General features: G+C 38.5%; 1 protein-coding gene across 1 annotated transcript in view; it reads left to right on the forward strand.

Annotated features, from left to right (window-relative positions):
- GRIN2B (glutamate ionotropic receptor NMDA type subunit 2B) overlaps positions 1–17,091 on the forward strand; it is a 942,931-nt gene that overhangs the window by 827,680 nt on the left and 98,160 nt on the right. Inside the window, exon 7 of the mRNA XM_089687695.1 lies at positions 10,406–10,577. Within this exon, the coding sequence (XP_089543821.1) occupies positions 10,406–10,577 (172 nt within the window). The remainder of the gene's footprint in view (positions 1–10,405; positions 10,578–17,091) is intronic.

Raw genomic sequence — 17,091 nt, forward strand, 5'->3', positions numbered from 1 at the left:
GAAGATGCAACAAAGGAGGGGGTTGGTGCTGCGCTAATGAATCTAAATGAACTACAAAAGGTGGGAAAAATGGATAACCCACAGAAAGCGTAACACATGTGAACCACAACATAAACAGCACAAACAACATAAGTACACTACCATATCTGAAAACAAAGCAAATAAACACGTCCTCAGCTCAAGACATGTACCATAGTAATATATGTGAACTATATATATGAAAGAGGAATAAAGTAGTAACAATATATAAATAATAGAAAATTGAATAATAATAAACTGATATAACAATAATCAATACATAAAAAGCCCAAAAGTGATATATACCAGTGCAAGACTAAATATGGATGACATGAATGTTAGAAAAGAATATATATAAATGATGGGTGAAAAATAAGCACAAAAACAAACATGTCATAAATATTACCACAGAAATGTGAATAAACACAAATCTCACTAGTGCACTAACATATGTGAAAACAACACAAATAGGCATGTCCTCAACTCAAGACATGTGCCATAGTGATAAAAGTGAACTGTACATATGAAAAGGGAGGAAATAATGTGAATGAAGTGGTAAAAATATATAAATATATAAATAATGAAATATAAGATAATGATAAACTGGTATAACAATAATCAATACATAAAAAACCCAAAAGTGATATATGCCAGTGCAGGACTATACGTGGATGACATGAATGTCAAAAAGGAATATAAGTAAATAATGGATGAAAAATAAGCACAAAAACAAACACATCATAAGTAATGGCCTAAATATTGCCACATAAAATGTGAATGAACACAAAATATGGTGTAAAATCCACGGTACACTAATACGTGTAAAGTCCAATATTTAAATTCCCAAATAAACTTGATGGGTGATAGTGAAAGTGATTGACTTGACAAGAAATCCACCACCGGCTAAATTGCCTCCTCATCTCCATGCTGCAACCCCTAGGGGCCAACACACTTCCAAGGCACTCAACGCCAAATAGATCAGCATCCCATGGGGGCCTTACGCACCAATCCAGGAACTGTCAACAACAGTGGTGGTATCCCCCTCACAGAGAAAAATGCACCGGACAGCCTCTCACAAGATCCTTTTTTCACACTGCTCCAAAGTAGAATAAAAAGGGTGCTGCAGATCAGACCTACACAATCTGCTTCTGTAACCAAGTAACACACCATTGTACAGCCAGCCACTCCCTGCCGAGACCTGACCATAGGATATACGTGACATTTCAAAACAATCAAGTGATAAATCTGTGATGACACTCATGCTCCCCCTCCAGAACCGCACTCACTGCAATGAATTAACCTCCTGTTTATAGGTAGGTCAAATGCACTTTTTGGGTGAGATCTTCCTACTCCTCAGCCTTCCACTGTTATTGTGAAAAACCCTCTGCTCTAATGAATTCCTTATAGTAATGCGTGTTCACTCCTCCTCCACCCAGGTCATGGAGTTGAAATAATCAAAAGGGAACCTTCCATAGTGTTATACCATATATCGTAAGAAAAAAATACATAAAATATTGCACTTACAAGATACATGTCTTATTGGCGCTTTAAAAGGCAATGTGTTCTGGGACACCACTGCGTTCCACAGCCAAACAGTTTTTCTGTGGAATGCAGTGGTGTCCCGGAACAGTTTGCTTTCTTTAGAAAGCAGTCACTTTATCCTCTTAGAATCATTTTCTCAGGAGAAGTTTTTTTTTTCCAGACCCGATACCTCTATTGCACAAATAGCAAAAGAATTCTGCGCTGGGTGTAAATAATGCAATGACAAAAAAGAGAGAACAACACTCTAAAAAAAGTCTTGAAATTGTAAGAGCTGTTTCATACATGTGCGGTGCGGACTGCAGCTCACGTTTCACAGCTAATTGGCACAGTAGTTGTTCAGCGATTCAAGTCAGATTTACATCAGGTTCAGGACAGGATTAGGTCAGGATTTTATCCTATTCACACATGTGCGGTGTAGAAATGGTTCCCATAGAAGCCAATACCCTGTAAGCCACACCTGAACCTGATGGCACTGCTCAGAAATCATACATGACTCTTTTTCAAACCTCACTGAATCCCCACTGCCAGTGCCCCAGACATATGTGAACAGGCACCATAGGAAGCAATGTTATATCACATGTCATATGGATTGGATATGGTTATATATAAATAGCAGCTTCGCTATCTAAAAAGATAAATAAAAACACCAAAGCAAATTAATAATAGAAACCAAAAAATATCAGTCCAACATGTCCATATGTGATGTGATCAAAAGTGCATGACATACCAGAAATTATGACCCCTAAATACTGAGGTCAAATGATCTTGTGTATGCAAATTATGCCTCTAAATAATTTGCATTAGCCTCTAAAGCATTAGAATCTCAAACTGATCAGACCAACTCGTCAGGACTTCAAATTGGAATGTCAGTTGTGGGAAAATGAAGTGTATGGTTTCTTTAATAGGTTTAAAAAGTGAAATAAAAAAATGCTGCTCTACATAAACCAATGGTACAATCCATTTCCAAAAAAAACCTGAAAAAATAAATCAATAATTACTAGAAGAAAAATAGTAGTAGTAAAAATATTAATTTTGAAATTGAAATATAGATGTATGAATATATATATATATATGTAAACAATAAATAACCACAAAAAAAAAATTATATGCAAATTCAAAAATATTTTTAGTATTAATCAAATGATAGTCAATCAAAAATCAAGTTCAATCAATAAAGTGTTCATTCAGTGAACCCTCCTTTTGGATATGGATTATGGGTGGAACTGCGCATGGGGGTGCGTACTACAAAGGTAATCATTTGAGTTTGTTATAAGCCTCCCAGTGTTAATGAGGAAGCGGGAACTCAGCTCCTTGCACACATCGAAAGGGCTGCAAGGGCTGGGATAGTGATAATAATGGGGGATTTTTAACTACCCGGAAATTGCCTGGAGTAATGGTACTGCAGGAACAGTTAAAGGGCATTTTTAAACCTACTACAGGACAATTTTATGGTACGGTTCATAGAGGCCGCTACTAGGAATGATGCTCTGCTGGACCTGGTAATCTCAAACCATGCAGAGCTTATTACGAATGTCCATATAAAAGAACATCTGGGTAGCAGTGACCATAACATGATTTAATTTATTGTTAGCTGTAAACAGCAAGTACATACGAGAAAAATAAAAACGCTCAATTTCAAGAGAGCTAATTTTCCAAAGCTGAGAGCTGCTCTCCAAGACTTAGACTGGGATTGATGAACATTGATGAACATTGAATATTGGTATTGATGAACACAACACAGAAATGGGAGTTCTTCAAAAAGACTGTATGTGAACACACTGCAAAATATATTCCCATGGGCAACAAGTTTAAAAGGCTAAAAATCAAACCTATGTGGCTTACGGCCAAAGTTAAAAAGGCTATAGATAATAAGAAAAGAGCTTTTATTCAGTATAAAAATGAAGGAACACTATCATTGTTTAAATTGAGTGGAAAATTGAAGCACTATTACTACCTAATTTTTGCACATCAATGCACTATTTTTGCACCTAATTGTGGACCTTTGATTTACCACTTTGTTGTATAGTTGCATACACTTATTATTTGTGCAGCCTGAGCACTTGTCACTTTATAATAGAGTGTGATATTTTTATCCTCATATCCGTTTTACCCCAATGAGGGTTCCCTGTTTGGCACATTACTTATAGGTCATATATTGACTGAACTTCTTGCACTTTATCACCAGATATCCTTTATTTCAAGCATGATCTAGTAGAACCATCTAGTATGTTAGATTTAATATATACGCATGGTTTGTCTATATACTACAATTTTTTTGTGATCTATTTATATATGTAGATATATAGTATTGTGGGCATACATACCGATTATCGTTTATGTGTAGCGCTTCATTATCATTATAGTATATTGTGTATCTTCAGGTATAAGGTAAAAGGTGGTAGCAGCTTGCATAAAATATTCACTGTTTTATCACTACCAGTGGAGCGCGGGGGGATTATTACTTTTTTTTTTTTAGTGGTTAATGATTCATACTCTATATGGTCTGGAGTCATCAGTGGTGTACCCCAAGATTCAGTGTTGGGACCCTTACTTTTTAATATAATTATAAACAATATAGGGTCTGAGATTAAAAATCCCATTTCAGCCTTTGCAGATGACACCAAGCTGTGCAGTGGAATAACGTCCTTACAGGATGTCTTTAACTTACAAGCTGATCTCAAAGCACTGTTTAATTGGACAACTATGTGGCAAATGAGGTTTAATGTTGACAAATGTAAGGTTATGCACTTGGGGGCTAAGAATATGCATGCATCATACATACTAGGGGGGGTACAACTGGGGGAATCAATGGTGGAGAAGGATCTGTGAGTTCTGGTAGATCACAAGCTATGGCATGCAATGCCAAGCTGCGGTTTGTAAAGCAAGCAAAATCCTCTCTTGTATTAAAAGAGGTATAGACTCCAGAGAGAAATATCATTTTACCCCTGTACAAATCATTAGTAAAACCTCATCTGGAATATGGAGTTCAGTTTTGGGCACCAATTCACAAAAAGAACATTGGGAACTTGAGAAAGTACAGAAAAGGGCAACTAAACTGATACGAGGCATGGAGGAGATCAGCTATGAAGAAAGATTAGAGGAACTGAATTTATTCTCTCTTGAGAAGAGGAGATTAAGGGGGGATATGATCAACATGTATAAATACATCAGTGGTTCATATAGTGAACTCTGTGTAGAGCTATTCACCCTGAGGTCAACACAAAGGACAAGGGGGCACTCTTTACGTCTGAAGGAAAAGAAATTCGATCTCCAAATACGGAAAGGTTTCTTGACAGTGAGAGCTGTGAAAATGTGGAATAGACTCCCTCAAGAGTTGGTTCTGGTCAGCTCAGTGGATTGCTTCAAAAAATGCCTAGATTAGTACTTAGATACACAGAATATAACTGGATACTAACATTTATAGGTAAAGGTGATCCAGGGAATATCCAGTTGCCTTTCAGGAGATCAGGAAGGAATTTTTTTCCCAGCAGGAGCAAATTGGATCGTGCTTTGCTGGGTTTTTTTTTGCCTTCCTCTGGATCAACTGTGGGTATAGGATTATAACTTTTTTTTTCTTTTTATGCTTGAACTAGATGGACTTTTGTCTTTTTTCAGCCAGACTAACTATGTAACTATGTAACCACAAAACAAAAATATATATAAAAATTAAAAAATATTTTGAGTATGAATCAAATGAAAGTCAATCAAAAATCAAGTTCAATCAATAAAGTGTTCATTCAGTAAACCCTCCTTTGGATAACGAAAATATCTGCATCAGTCATCAATTCCCGACATCCTCCACCATATATCTGCTCACCTCATGTATACAATGTTACGGTCTAACTGCACTTTTGGTCCCATATGGACTCAGATCAGCTTGCTGAATGAAGACCCTAATTTAAGCTCCCTCCTGATGAGCGTCTTTGTATCAGCCATATTCCTCATTAAAAAGAAATCGACATAGTGCTTTATCCTTATAAACTTTTATTCATCAATTAAAACATAAAATACACTCACGTCCCGGAGGTGTGTTTTGCACCAGGTATGATGAAGATCCAGTGATGTACTAATTAAACACAAGATGGTAGTATAATCTTAGCATCAGAGTCCTGTACAAGCTCAAAACAGACACCATCCGTAATAAATTGCAAGGCAGATCACGAGCCCACTCAATGAATCCACACACTGTTGTCATGACATTGCCATTCATTGGGATAGCGGGCTGTAGTACTCTACAAACGGCTCTTGAAACGGCATTACAGCAGGCAATAGCATTCACTGAGTGGGCCCGTGCTCTGCCTTGCATTTTATTATGGATGGTGTCTGTTTTGAGCTTGTTCAGGACTCTGCTGCTGAAATTATACTGCCATACTACCTGGTGCAAAATACACCTCCTTTGCACGGGAATTGATGACAGATGCACATATTTTCGTTATCCAAAGGAGGGTTCACTGAATGAACACTTTATTGATTGAACTTGATTTTTGATTGACTTTCATTTGATTCATACTTAAAATATTTTTGAATTTGTATATAATTTTTTTGTGGTTATTTATTGTTATATATATATATATTCATACATCTATATTTCTGTTTTCAATATTAATATTTTTTCTACTACTATTTTTCTTTTAATAATTATTGATTTATTTTTTCACTTTGTTTTTTGGATATGATTTGTACCATTGGTTTATGTAGTGCAGCATTTTTTCATTTCACTTTTTGGTGGTATATTTGCCCCACTGAGACATGGGTTGTGTGCACTAGCGGCTACAGCAATACAGGTGAAACTCAAAAAATTAGAATATCGTGATGCCAAGTCCTGCTGGAAAATGAAGTCAGCATCCCCAAAAAGCTTGTCTGCGGAAGGAAGCATGCACTGCTCCAAAATCTCCTGGTAGATGGCTGCGTTGACCCTGGACTTAATGAAGCACAGTGGACCAACACCAGCAGATGACATGGCTCCCCAAATCAACACAGACTGTGGAAACTTCACACTGGACTTCAAGCATCTTGCAGTGTGTGCCTCTCCATTCTTCCTCCATACTCTGGGTCCTTGGTTTCCTAATGAGATGCAAAAGTTGCTCTCATCAGAAAAGAGGACTTTGGACCACTGAGCAACAGACCAGGTCTGTTTTTCTTTAGCCTAGGTAAGACGCTTCTGACGTTGTTTGTTGTTCAGGAGCGGCTTGACAAGAGGAATACGACATTTGAAGCCCATGTCCAGGATCTGTGTGTGGTGGCTCTTGATGCACTGACTCCAGCCTCAGTCCACTCCTTGTGAAAGTCCCCAACACTTTTGAATGGCCTTTTCCTGACAATCCTCTCCAGGCTGCGGACATCCCTGCTGCTTGTGCACCTTTTTCTTCCACACTTTTCCCTTCCACATAACTTTCTATTAATGTGCTTTGATACAGCACTTTGGGAACATCCAACTTCTTTTGCAATTACCTTTTGAGGCTTTCCCTCCTTATGGAGGGTGTCAATGATGGTTATCTGCACAACTGTCAGGTCAGCAGTCTTTCCCATGATTGTGATTCCTACTGAACCAGACTGAGAGACCATTTAAAGGCTCAGGAACCCTTTGCAGGTGTTATGGCTTAATTAGCTGATTAGAGTGGGACACTTTGAGCCTAGAATATTGCACCTTTTCACAATATTCTAATTTTTCATGTTTCACCTGTATATTGTATTTTTGTTTTTTTCACCATAGTTAGCGCTTGAGTTATTCAATATATGCTTTAATAAGTTTGCCAGCTCGCCTCTGCTCACACACAAATACAGCCACAAAATCCAAGGAAATACAAAAGACTATAGTGCATTACTTTCTAAAATACCTAGTTTATTATATAAAAACATACAAGGATGTTGGTTGTTCCCTACATCATTGTGACTATGTTTTTGTATTTATAATTTTCACCAGCTCTTCATAAGGTCACTTTTTCAGTTCTGGATAAATGAGAATTTTCTGGGCTTTTTATTTATTCTATTAGAGACTTAGGCTGGCCATACATTACACAATTTTCTTGTACAATTTTCCTTTAGATTTACCAAAATGCATATAATATGAGGTCAAACCTAAACAACACTTTCAATTGTATTCAATTAGACAGGCCCTTGCACTACATAGTTGAAGGTAAATCTAAAGGAAATTGTACAGAAAATTGTATAATGTATGGCCAGACTTATGCTTATGAATCAAGGAGATAAGGATTGTAAGCCATATAAAGAGAATGACAGGCGCATAATTCAGCAGTCCATGTATCTGTTAATAAATTAATAAGTTCCAATATGGGCAAAGACAATCCAGTATGCACTAGGGCAGGCTGCGATGGAGTGAAGTGAACTCTGCAGTAGAATAAACACAAAGGACACAGCACCTCTAAGTGTAAACTGTGTGATAAATTTTACATCTGTCATTAGATGTAAAAGGCTGTTCCGAAGAGGAGTGAAGCAAGCTTGCTCCTCCTTGCCTGATGAAAGAGCGTGCCGGCCGACGCTGGTACCGCGCATGCTCAGAAACACGTTGCATCCCGATGACGTCCGACACCCAACTAGCTCCTGACATATTGAAGACCCAGCCAGGCTTCACCATCCATGCCTTACTTGGTCAGCGCCTCCTGCTGACTGACCAGGGTTCACTCCTCTCCGGAACAGCCTTTTACATCTGCCAACAGGCGTATTACACTACATTCCTATGAACTTGTTTTTACTGTTCAAGGTAAGTTGTTACGCTTACCTTCTTATTAAAATGTGTCACGCAGTATACACTTTGAGGCGCTGTGTCCTTTTGTTTCTTCTACTGCAGGATTGTCAGTCACCCCTTCAAGAGTTTATGACCTATGTCAGTGGTCTCCAAACTGCGGCCCGGGGGGTCAGATGTGGCCCTTTGTTTGCTTTTATCGGCCCTTGAGGCATTTTTCCCCCCACTCTCAACAACAGTGGGACAGACATAGTTCCTGCCACTGACACCAACAATAGGGCACTAGTCCTCTCACTGACACCAATGATGGGACACTATTCCTACCACTGACACCAACTATGGGACACTATTCCTCCCATTGATAAGAATGATATGGCACAATTCTTCAGACTGATACCAACAATGGGGCACTATTACTCCCACTGATACCAATGATGGGGCACTATTCCTCCCACTAACACCAACGATGGGACACTAGTCTTCCCACTGACAACAAAGATGAACACTATTACTCCCACTGACATAAAAAATTAGGCACTATTCCTCCCATTGATACCAATGATAGGGCACTATTCCTCCCATTGATAACAACAATACAACACAATCCCACAGACTGATACCAACAATGGGGCACCATTACTCCCACTGATACCAATGATAGGGCACTATTGCTCCCATTGATAACAACAATACAACACAATCCCACAGACTGATACCAACAATGGGGCACCATTACTCCCACTGAAACCAATGATGGGGCACTATTCCTCCCACTGACACTAACGATGGGGCACTATTTCTCCTACTGACACCAAACATGAGGCAGTATTTCTCCCATTGATACCAACGATAGGGCACTATTCCTCCCATTAATAACAACGATACAGCACAATTCCACAGACTGATACCAACAATGGTGCACCATTACTCCCACTGATCCCAATGATCGGGCACTATTCCTCCCACTGACACTAACGATGGGGCACTATTTCTCCCACTGACACCAAAAATGAGGCACTATTCCTCGAACTAATACCAACAATGGGGCACTATAACTCCCCCCTAATATCAATAATGGGGCATTGTTTACTGACACCAGGATATTTCCTATTCCTAAAGTTTGAAGGATGGTAATCTGGCCCTTTGTTTAGAAAGTATGGAAACCCCTGACCTATGCTATAAGTGAGTAGGTGAGTGCTTGTTATCCCTTTGATCTTCATAGGAATGAAAAAGAGCAAATGCAATGTAACAATAATGTTATAGTGTAATTCCTAATAACACTTTTGAACTCACAAAAGCTCAATTTTACAAATACTTGTAATACTCAGCAATTGCCAGTAAGAGCTCGGATGAAGTAGTTTTGGGTGTGCGCTGCACACGGACGTTATGCAAGCTGTTAGCAATCAAAGCTGAAGGGACATTTGGATGTTTTGTTACTTTACAGCCTACTATGACAGATGACCAAATGACAGATGACAGGCTCTCAATATATGGTTACAATGCTTGTATGTTTTTTTTATCTTGGACCTTTGTGGGAATATGTGTCACTCTAACTACTGTTGGACCTTGATATCTACCCTCAGGAAAGAGATTACTGTGTCATTTATGACAACTCTAAGGAAAAAAGGGGTGTTAGTAGAAACATACAGCTGATGTCTATGTATGAGAACAGTCTCTCTGCTTACAATATAATGGGATTGATTTACTAAAGTTAAATATACTGTGCACTGCAAGAGCAGTTGCTTTATATCCAAGGGGAAGCTCTGAAATGAGGTGAAGCTTTGCTGATTTATTTAATCCAATCATGTGTAAGCAAAAATGCTGTTTTTTAATTTTCCTTGCATGTTCCCCACCAGATCTAGAGCAACTGAACTTTCAGTGCACGTGCAATGCACAGCCTATTTGCCTTTAGTAAATTAACCCCTGTGTATGCTTAAGTATCTACATATATATTTTACTTTCACTACATCTGAAATATAAGTTGGATACTAACATGCATCTTTCTGAATAGATTATTTTGTCTTATTTATCTATTAAAGAAATCTTTTTCCCTGGAAAGGCCTAGAAGAAATACCAATTCTGTGACTTTAGGGGATCATGTCAGTATTCTAGAACTCATGTTAATCTTATTCTGATCATTAGGAACCGCACAGAAGAAGGAGGAAACTACATCAAGAGATGCTGTAAGGGTTTCTGTATAGATATTCTGAAGAAAATAGCAAAGACTGTCAAGTTCACCTATGATCTGTATCTGGTGACCAACGGCAAGCATGGCAAAAAGATTAATGGCACATGGAATGGCATGATTGGGGAGGTAAAATTCTAATCCATGTGAAGTATATTTCTAAAATGTAATTTTATGTTGTACATTTTACTGCATGCAGCGTACATTACCCACTAAATATTGATGGTGCTTTATAAATACATAGCACAAAAATAATAATAAAAATAGAAAATGCTTTGAAACATGTGGACATGTTTGCAGCTTAAAGGCCAACTCCAGCCAAAACCTTTTTTAGTTTTCAATTCAGTGGGAAAGAGTTGGAACCTTTATGATTTTTTTTATTGCTAAATGTGACCTCATTTATGGTATTTTCCCCCACTTCCTGGCAACAGGAAGACACAAATAGCAAAAGAAACTTGACATATATTCCACCCCTTCCCTTCCTGAGGTTTGTTGCTGTCTCTGTCCCCATCCATGAGATATCTCATCACTTCCTGTCTACCCTTTCAACTGGACTAGAAACTGGGCTAAGCCTCTCCAATGCAATGAGGACACAGTTAGCATTTAAACCAAGAGTTTGTAACCCTTACCTCTTTTGATCCAAATAAAGTATGTTTGATCTGGGGTTGGGCATTAATGTAGATAAGGTAGAACATATGTAGGTATATTTATGATGAATGGCCAATTATGAAATATAAATAAATATATACTGTACTTGTGTATATATATATATATATATATATATATATTTGTAAATTAAAGGGTAAGTATCATGTTACATGTTACACCCATATTCAGGGTGTAACATGTAACATGTTATGAAAGGACCAGCCTCCGCTCCCCCCCGATCCCACGTTTTGACAGCTTGCAAGGTATCTTCTCCCCCACTAGCTGTCAGAACTTAAAAAAAAACATGCCCATGCAGGGCTCCACCCACCCGGTTATGTTACTTATTCACAGTATTCTGTGAATGGAAAAACTACAATTCCCAACAGCCTTTGCTGCTGTTGACTTGTAGTTCTCAATGAACTGCCAAGGCACTCTTGAGTACTGAGGTAGTTCATTGATTCTTCCTGCCAGGGTGTATTTGCTTGCCCACATGAGGTATGAGCACACAGAAACACTGACAGGTCTGCAGGAATCCTGCACGACACCAGCAATCTGCTGATCACTGGTGACATGCTTTCCAGGCTCCCAAAACAAAAAATAGTAAATGCACATTTTTTACCTGCAAGAAAAAATGTGCATTTATTCTTTCTGTTAAAAGGTGAACTTATCCTTTAATGTACAACCATGTGTTCCATTACAACATGATAGAGGGTTTTTTACAGATCATTTAACTCTAAAGTTCTTCTGTGAGACCTTCTTTACAACGTGAAATGATATTAACACTGGCCTAACAGTACTAGTAAAATGTCTTTCAATACTGGGTGGATAGAATGACGAAAGTGAGCTTTGTCAAATTTTAGCATACATTTTCTTGACATTGCTCTGTTTGTGTATATAAAAATGTTGTCATACAAATGTATGATATGCATGTAAGGTTGCGCTTCTTTCACTGAATTGAGCAGATTTACTGTACATATTGAAACACAGCAGTGTAATCAAAAATTTAGAACATAACATTTTGGATTATGGTGAGAACAGCAAATGAAAGAATGTAAGAAGGCAGTACACCTTTATATGAAAAATATACCGTATGTATAGGGATTGTATTGAGTACAGTAATTGTGCTTTCCTGATTGGATTATTCTTATATAGATATTACTCTGAGACTGAGTTGATGGAACATAAATTGATTGGATCACAACTGAAGCAACAATCATGTTTGAAAGATGAAAAATAACTTTATTATAGTTTACAAACGTAGTTAAAATCCATGCAAAACAGAAGGTAGAGCTATTCACACAAAAGAATGTTAAAAAATAGAGAGTTTCTGAGGAATCTAAATTGCTGGTGAAACTATAGGGGGTCATAATTTGTTAAGGATAAAAATATAGTGCAACTTCAGCTAGACAGTAAGTGTAGGCTAATAGAAAATGTGTTGTCTGCAAAATGTGAGATATTTGATATTTAGGGGTATTAAATACATGGAAGTTGTATCATTATTGGTAATAAAAGTTAGCATTACAATTGTGTTAGGACTCTTGGATTTGGATATATGAAAATCTGAGCATGAAATGCATCATGATAAAAGAGAAGTGTGGGATTGGATTTATTTTTTTTAAATCATACCTAGGTGGATGCAGCATTGGTCCGATGCTGCATCTGTCCTCCGCCTGCTCGAAGTCTGAGAACTCAGCGATCACATCCACTTACAGCCGCTCTGCCCCCCCCCCCCTCACTCACTGGAGTGTTGGGTTGTGGAGGGGGAGGGAGTGGCTGGCTCAGGCTCTCAGTGAATCACTGGGAGGCTGAGCCAGGTGCTGCTGCAGACTCTGGGGTGGATCTTAGCTCTGTAAAATCAGGATCTTCCCCCAGCATGCACAGGTTGAGTGTTATCAGCCATCAGCGAGCTTCAGCCCGCTGTCAGCTGAAAATGGGTCAGAACGAGCTGCACTCCTGTGATGCACAGGAGAAGTACAGCCAAAAAAGCTTTGGCTGTACTTCTCCTTTAAGTCAAAGAATTATCTTAAAAAGTGTAAATAGGCAACAGATATCGCAATCAGCCCAACATAAGTAATCTATATCCCTGTTGGGCAGTTTAAACATTTTAGAGATAACTGTCACTGATAAGCTCTTTGTGGTATAGCCTGTCTTCCCCTGTGTAAGAATTCTACCCAAAAAATCCTAGTAGCTATGGGGGGCCTAAAACGAATTCCAATTCTCACCCAGATTTTCTTATGACCTAAAATGCCTGACATTAACATTACTCAAAAAACTCACTTGGTATAATACATGTCAAAAACACTTTAGAGCAATGCTGCAACAAGTGCCTGTGTCTCTTAATGGATAAGTTCACATTTACAAAAAAAATAAATGCACATCTTTTTACAGGTAAAAAAAGGCATTTATTATTTATTACTGCAGTCTGTGAGGGATTGCACCAGTGATCCAGCAGATTGTGGGTCCAATGCATAGATCTTGCAGACACTCAGTAAGCTAGATACCCATACCTCACATGGGCAGGCAGTTGTTGTATGGCAGGAAGAATCAATGGACTATGAGAGAGCTCACCAGCACCCTTGCAGGTCATTGAGAACTACAAGCTGCAATGGTTGGCGGTACTTGTAGGCATTCATTCACAGAATGAATGATGTAGTGGTGTGGGAGGAGCCCCACACAATCACACTGTTTTTAAATTGTGCCAGCGGGTGCAGGGAGAAGATCCCCCATCCGCTGTCACAGGGAGGGAGGAATGGGGGGGGCTAGGCAGTAGCTGAAAATACGGGTGGAATATGTAATATGTACCAAAGGTGAACATAGCCCTTAGGGCAAGAATGCCAAATGGCAATGAGAGGGGGCATGAAGGGGGTAGTATTGGGCAAGAGCCATTGGTTTTTAAAATGTTTTTCACGATGACAATACCTGAGGGTGTTTGTACCATGGATGTGGCCTATTTAAAGTGGACATGTCTTAATAGGCATGATAAATCAGTTTTCAGTAATGTTATTGGAACCAAAGTGTTTTTATCTGTATGAAAACTAATACACTGTATACCTTTGCGTCGCCTCTTATAAATAAAATGTTACAAAAATTACTAACACAATGGGGTTGATTTACTAAAGATAAATATACTGTGCACTGCAAGTGCAGTTGCTTTAAATACGAGGGGAAGCTCTGCTGATTTCTTTCGTCCAATCATGTGCAAGCAATAATGCTGTTTTTTTATTTTCCTTGCATGTTCCTCTCAGATCTAGAGTAACTGAACTTTCAGTGCACTTGCAGTGCACGGCCTATTTGCCTTTAGTAAATCAACCCTTGTGTCTCTATAAAGAGGTAAGATTACCATGAAATCTCAGACATCCCTGTATAAAGAAAATTCTAGTAAGTCAATTTTAAGTTATTTTCCCATTACTGACATTATTTGCCAGATATGTTATCAATTCTGATACACATCCCTTTATATAACCTCGTAAATGCCTCATATTACCTTAATAAATATGTATGACAAATGGATTATTGCAAATATCCCTAAATGTCAATATCTTGCTTATAGCAGAGCTCAAGTAGTATAGCTTTCTGTATGGTAACATAGCCATTCAGGTGAGCACATTTCTTGTCAATACATACAATAACTTTTATACAAAGAATGGGGTTGATTTACTAAAGGCAAATAGGCTGTGCACTTGGAAGTGCACTGCAAGTGCACTGAAAGCATTTTTCTTTGATCTGAGGGGAACATGCAAGGAAAATAAAAAAAACAGCATTTTTTCTTGCACATGATTGGATGCAAGAAATCGGCAGAGCTTCGCCTCATTTCAGAGCTTCCCAGCAGACCTAAAGCAACTGCACTTGCAGTGCACAACCTATTTGCCTTTTGTAAATCAAACCCTGTGTGTGCATCTTTCTTCTGCTTTCTTGCAAATTGTCATGATGGTTGTTTATGGTGCCCCTGTACATTAAAGGCTGGATTCCTCCACACTTTCTTTTCTTCAACACTATTGCTTCTCAATGGCTCTAACCCCTTCTGTTTCTTTCAAAATGCCTATGGTTCCAAGACAGAGGAATTGTGCTTTTTTTTTAAATTTAAACGGCTTCCATAATGCATTAAACACAGTTGTTACAGGCTTGTTAGCCGTCAACCCTGTGAGGGCATTTTCTCTTCACCTTACCATATTGTGGCTAATTTTTCTGATTTATTGCTTCAACTGACAAGGACTGACATTGTTTTATTTGAATTGGAAACAGAGGGTTGTTTGCATAGTTAGGCTATATCTTTCTCATCAACTAGAATTTCTGCATGTGCAGTTGGCCATAGGTTCAAAAGGAACAATGTAAATGGTCTGCACAACAAATATGGCCCCTGCACATGCACATGCATTAACACAAGGCACTCTGCTGTTAGGTAGCTCATACATTCTGAAGTGGCTGAGCACCATAACCCACTAAAATACACCTTACTCTTTTTTTTTTTACACAGTGCTCCAAAACACACAGCATACCTGGCCCCCTCTTTTGAGACCAGATCATATCATTTCTGCAGCACAGTAGGTGCAGTGATTGATCAATTGCTCATTAATTTAGGTGCTTATATAGTGCCAACCATTTTACACAGCACTTTATATACACTCATCGGCCACTTTATTAGGTACAACTCTTCAATTGATTGGTAACACAAATTGCTAATCAGCCAATCACATGGCAGAAACTCAATGCATTTAGGCCTCTAGACGTGGTGAAAACAACTTGCTGAAGTTCAAACTGAGCATCAGAATGAGGAAGAAAGTAGATTTAAGTGATTTGAGTATTTCAAAAACTGCTGATCTACTGGGATTTTCACACACAACCATCTCTAGGGTTTACAGAGAATGGTCTGAAAAAGAGAGAGTAAATATCCAGTGAGTGGCAGTTGTGTGCACGAAAATGCCTTGTTGATGTCAGAGATCAGAGGAGAATGGGCAGACTGGTTTGAGATGATAGAAAGGCAACAGTAACTCAAATAACCACTCGTTACAACCAATGTATGCAGAATACATCTCTGAAAGTACAACAACTCAAACATTGAGGCAGATGGGCTACAGCAGCAGAAGGCCACACCAGGTGCCACTCCTGTCCGCTAAGAACAGGAAATGGAGGCTACAATTCATACAGGCTCACCAAAATTGGACAATAGAAGATTGGAAAAATGTTGCCTGGTCTGATGAGTCTTGATTTCAGCTGCAACATACAGATGGTAGGGTCAGAATTTGGTGTAAATAACATGAAAGCATGGATCCATGTATCAATGGTTCAGGCTGGTGGTGTAATGGTGGGGGAGATATATTCTTGACAATAGCAAGGTGTAGCTAATAAAGTGGCTGTTTATCCCGAACAATTCTTCTGGCAGTTGTGGCTGCAATCTTTCTTGGTCTACTTGACCTTGGCTTGGTATCAAGAGATCCCCAAACTTTCCACTTCTTAATAGGTGATTTAACAGTACTGATTGGCATATTCAAGGCTTTGGACATCTTTTTATGTCCTTTTCCATCTTTATAAAGCTCCATTACCTTGTTACGCAGGACTTTTGACAGTTCTTTTCTGATCCCCATGGCTCAGTATCTAGCCTAGTCAGTGCTTCCACATAAGCGCTAACTAACTCATTGACTATTTATAAACTGACACTAATTGCAATTTAAAAAGCCACAGATGTGGGACATTAAACTCTAATTGGCATTTTAACTTGTGTGTGCCACCTTGTGTGTCTGTACCAAGGCCAAAGATTCCAGGGTATGTAAACTTTTGATCCGGGCCATTTGGGTGATTTTTGTTATCATTATGATTTAAAAAGGAGCCAAACAACTATTTGATAATAAATGGCTTCATATGATCATCATCTGTCAATAAAAGAGCATTTTTTGGCATGATCAATCATATTTTCAATATCAATGGCAAAATTTCACAATTTCTCCCAGGGTATGTAAACTTTTGAGCACAACTGTGTGTGTGTGTATATATATATATA

Source organism: Staurois parvus, unplaced genomic scaffold (assembly GCF_062004578.1).
Source record: "Staurois parvus isolate SC_StPar_1 unplaced genomic scaffold, SC_StPar_1.0 ptg000436l, whole genome shotgun sequence".
Taxonomy (NCBI): domain Eukaryota; kingdom Metazoa; phylum Chordata; class Amphibia; order Anura; family Ranidae; genus Staurois; species Staurois parvus.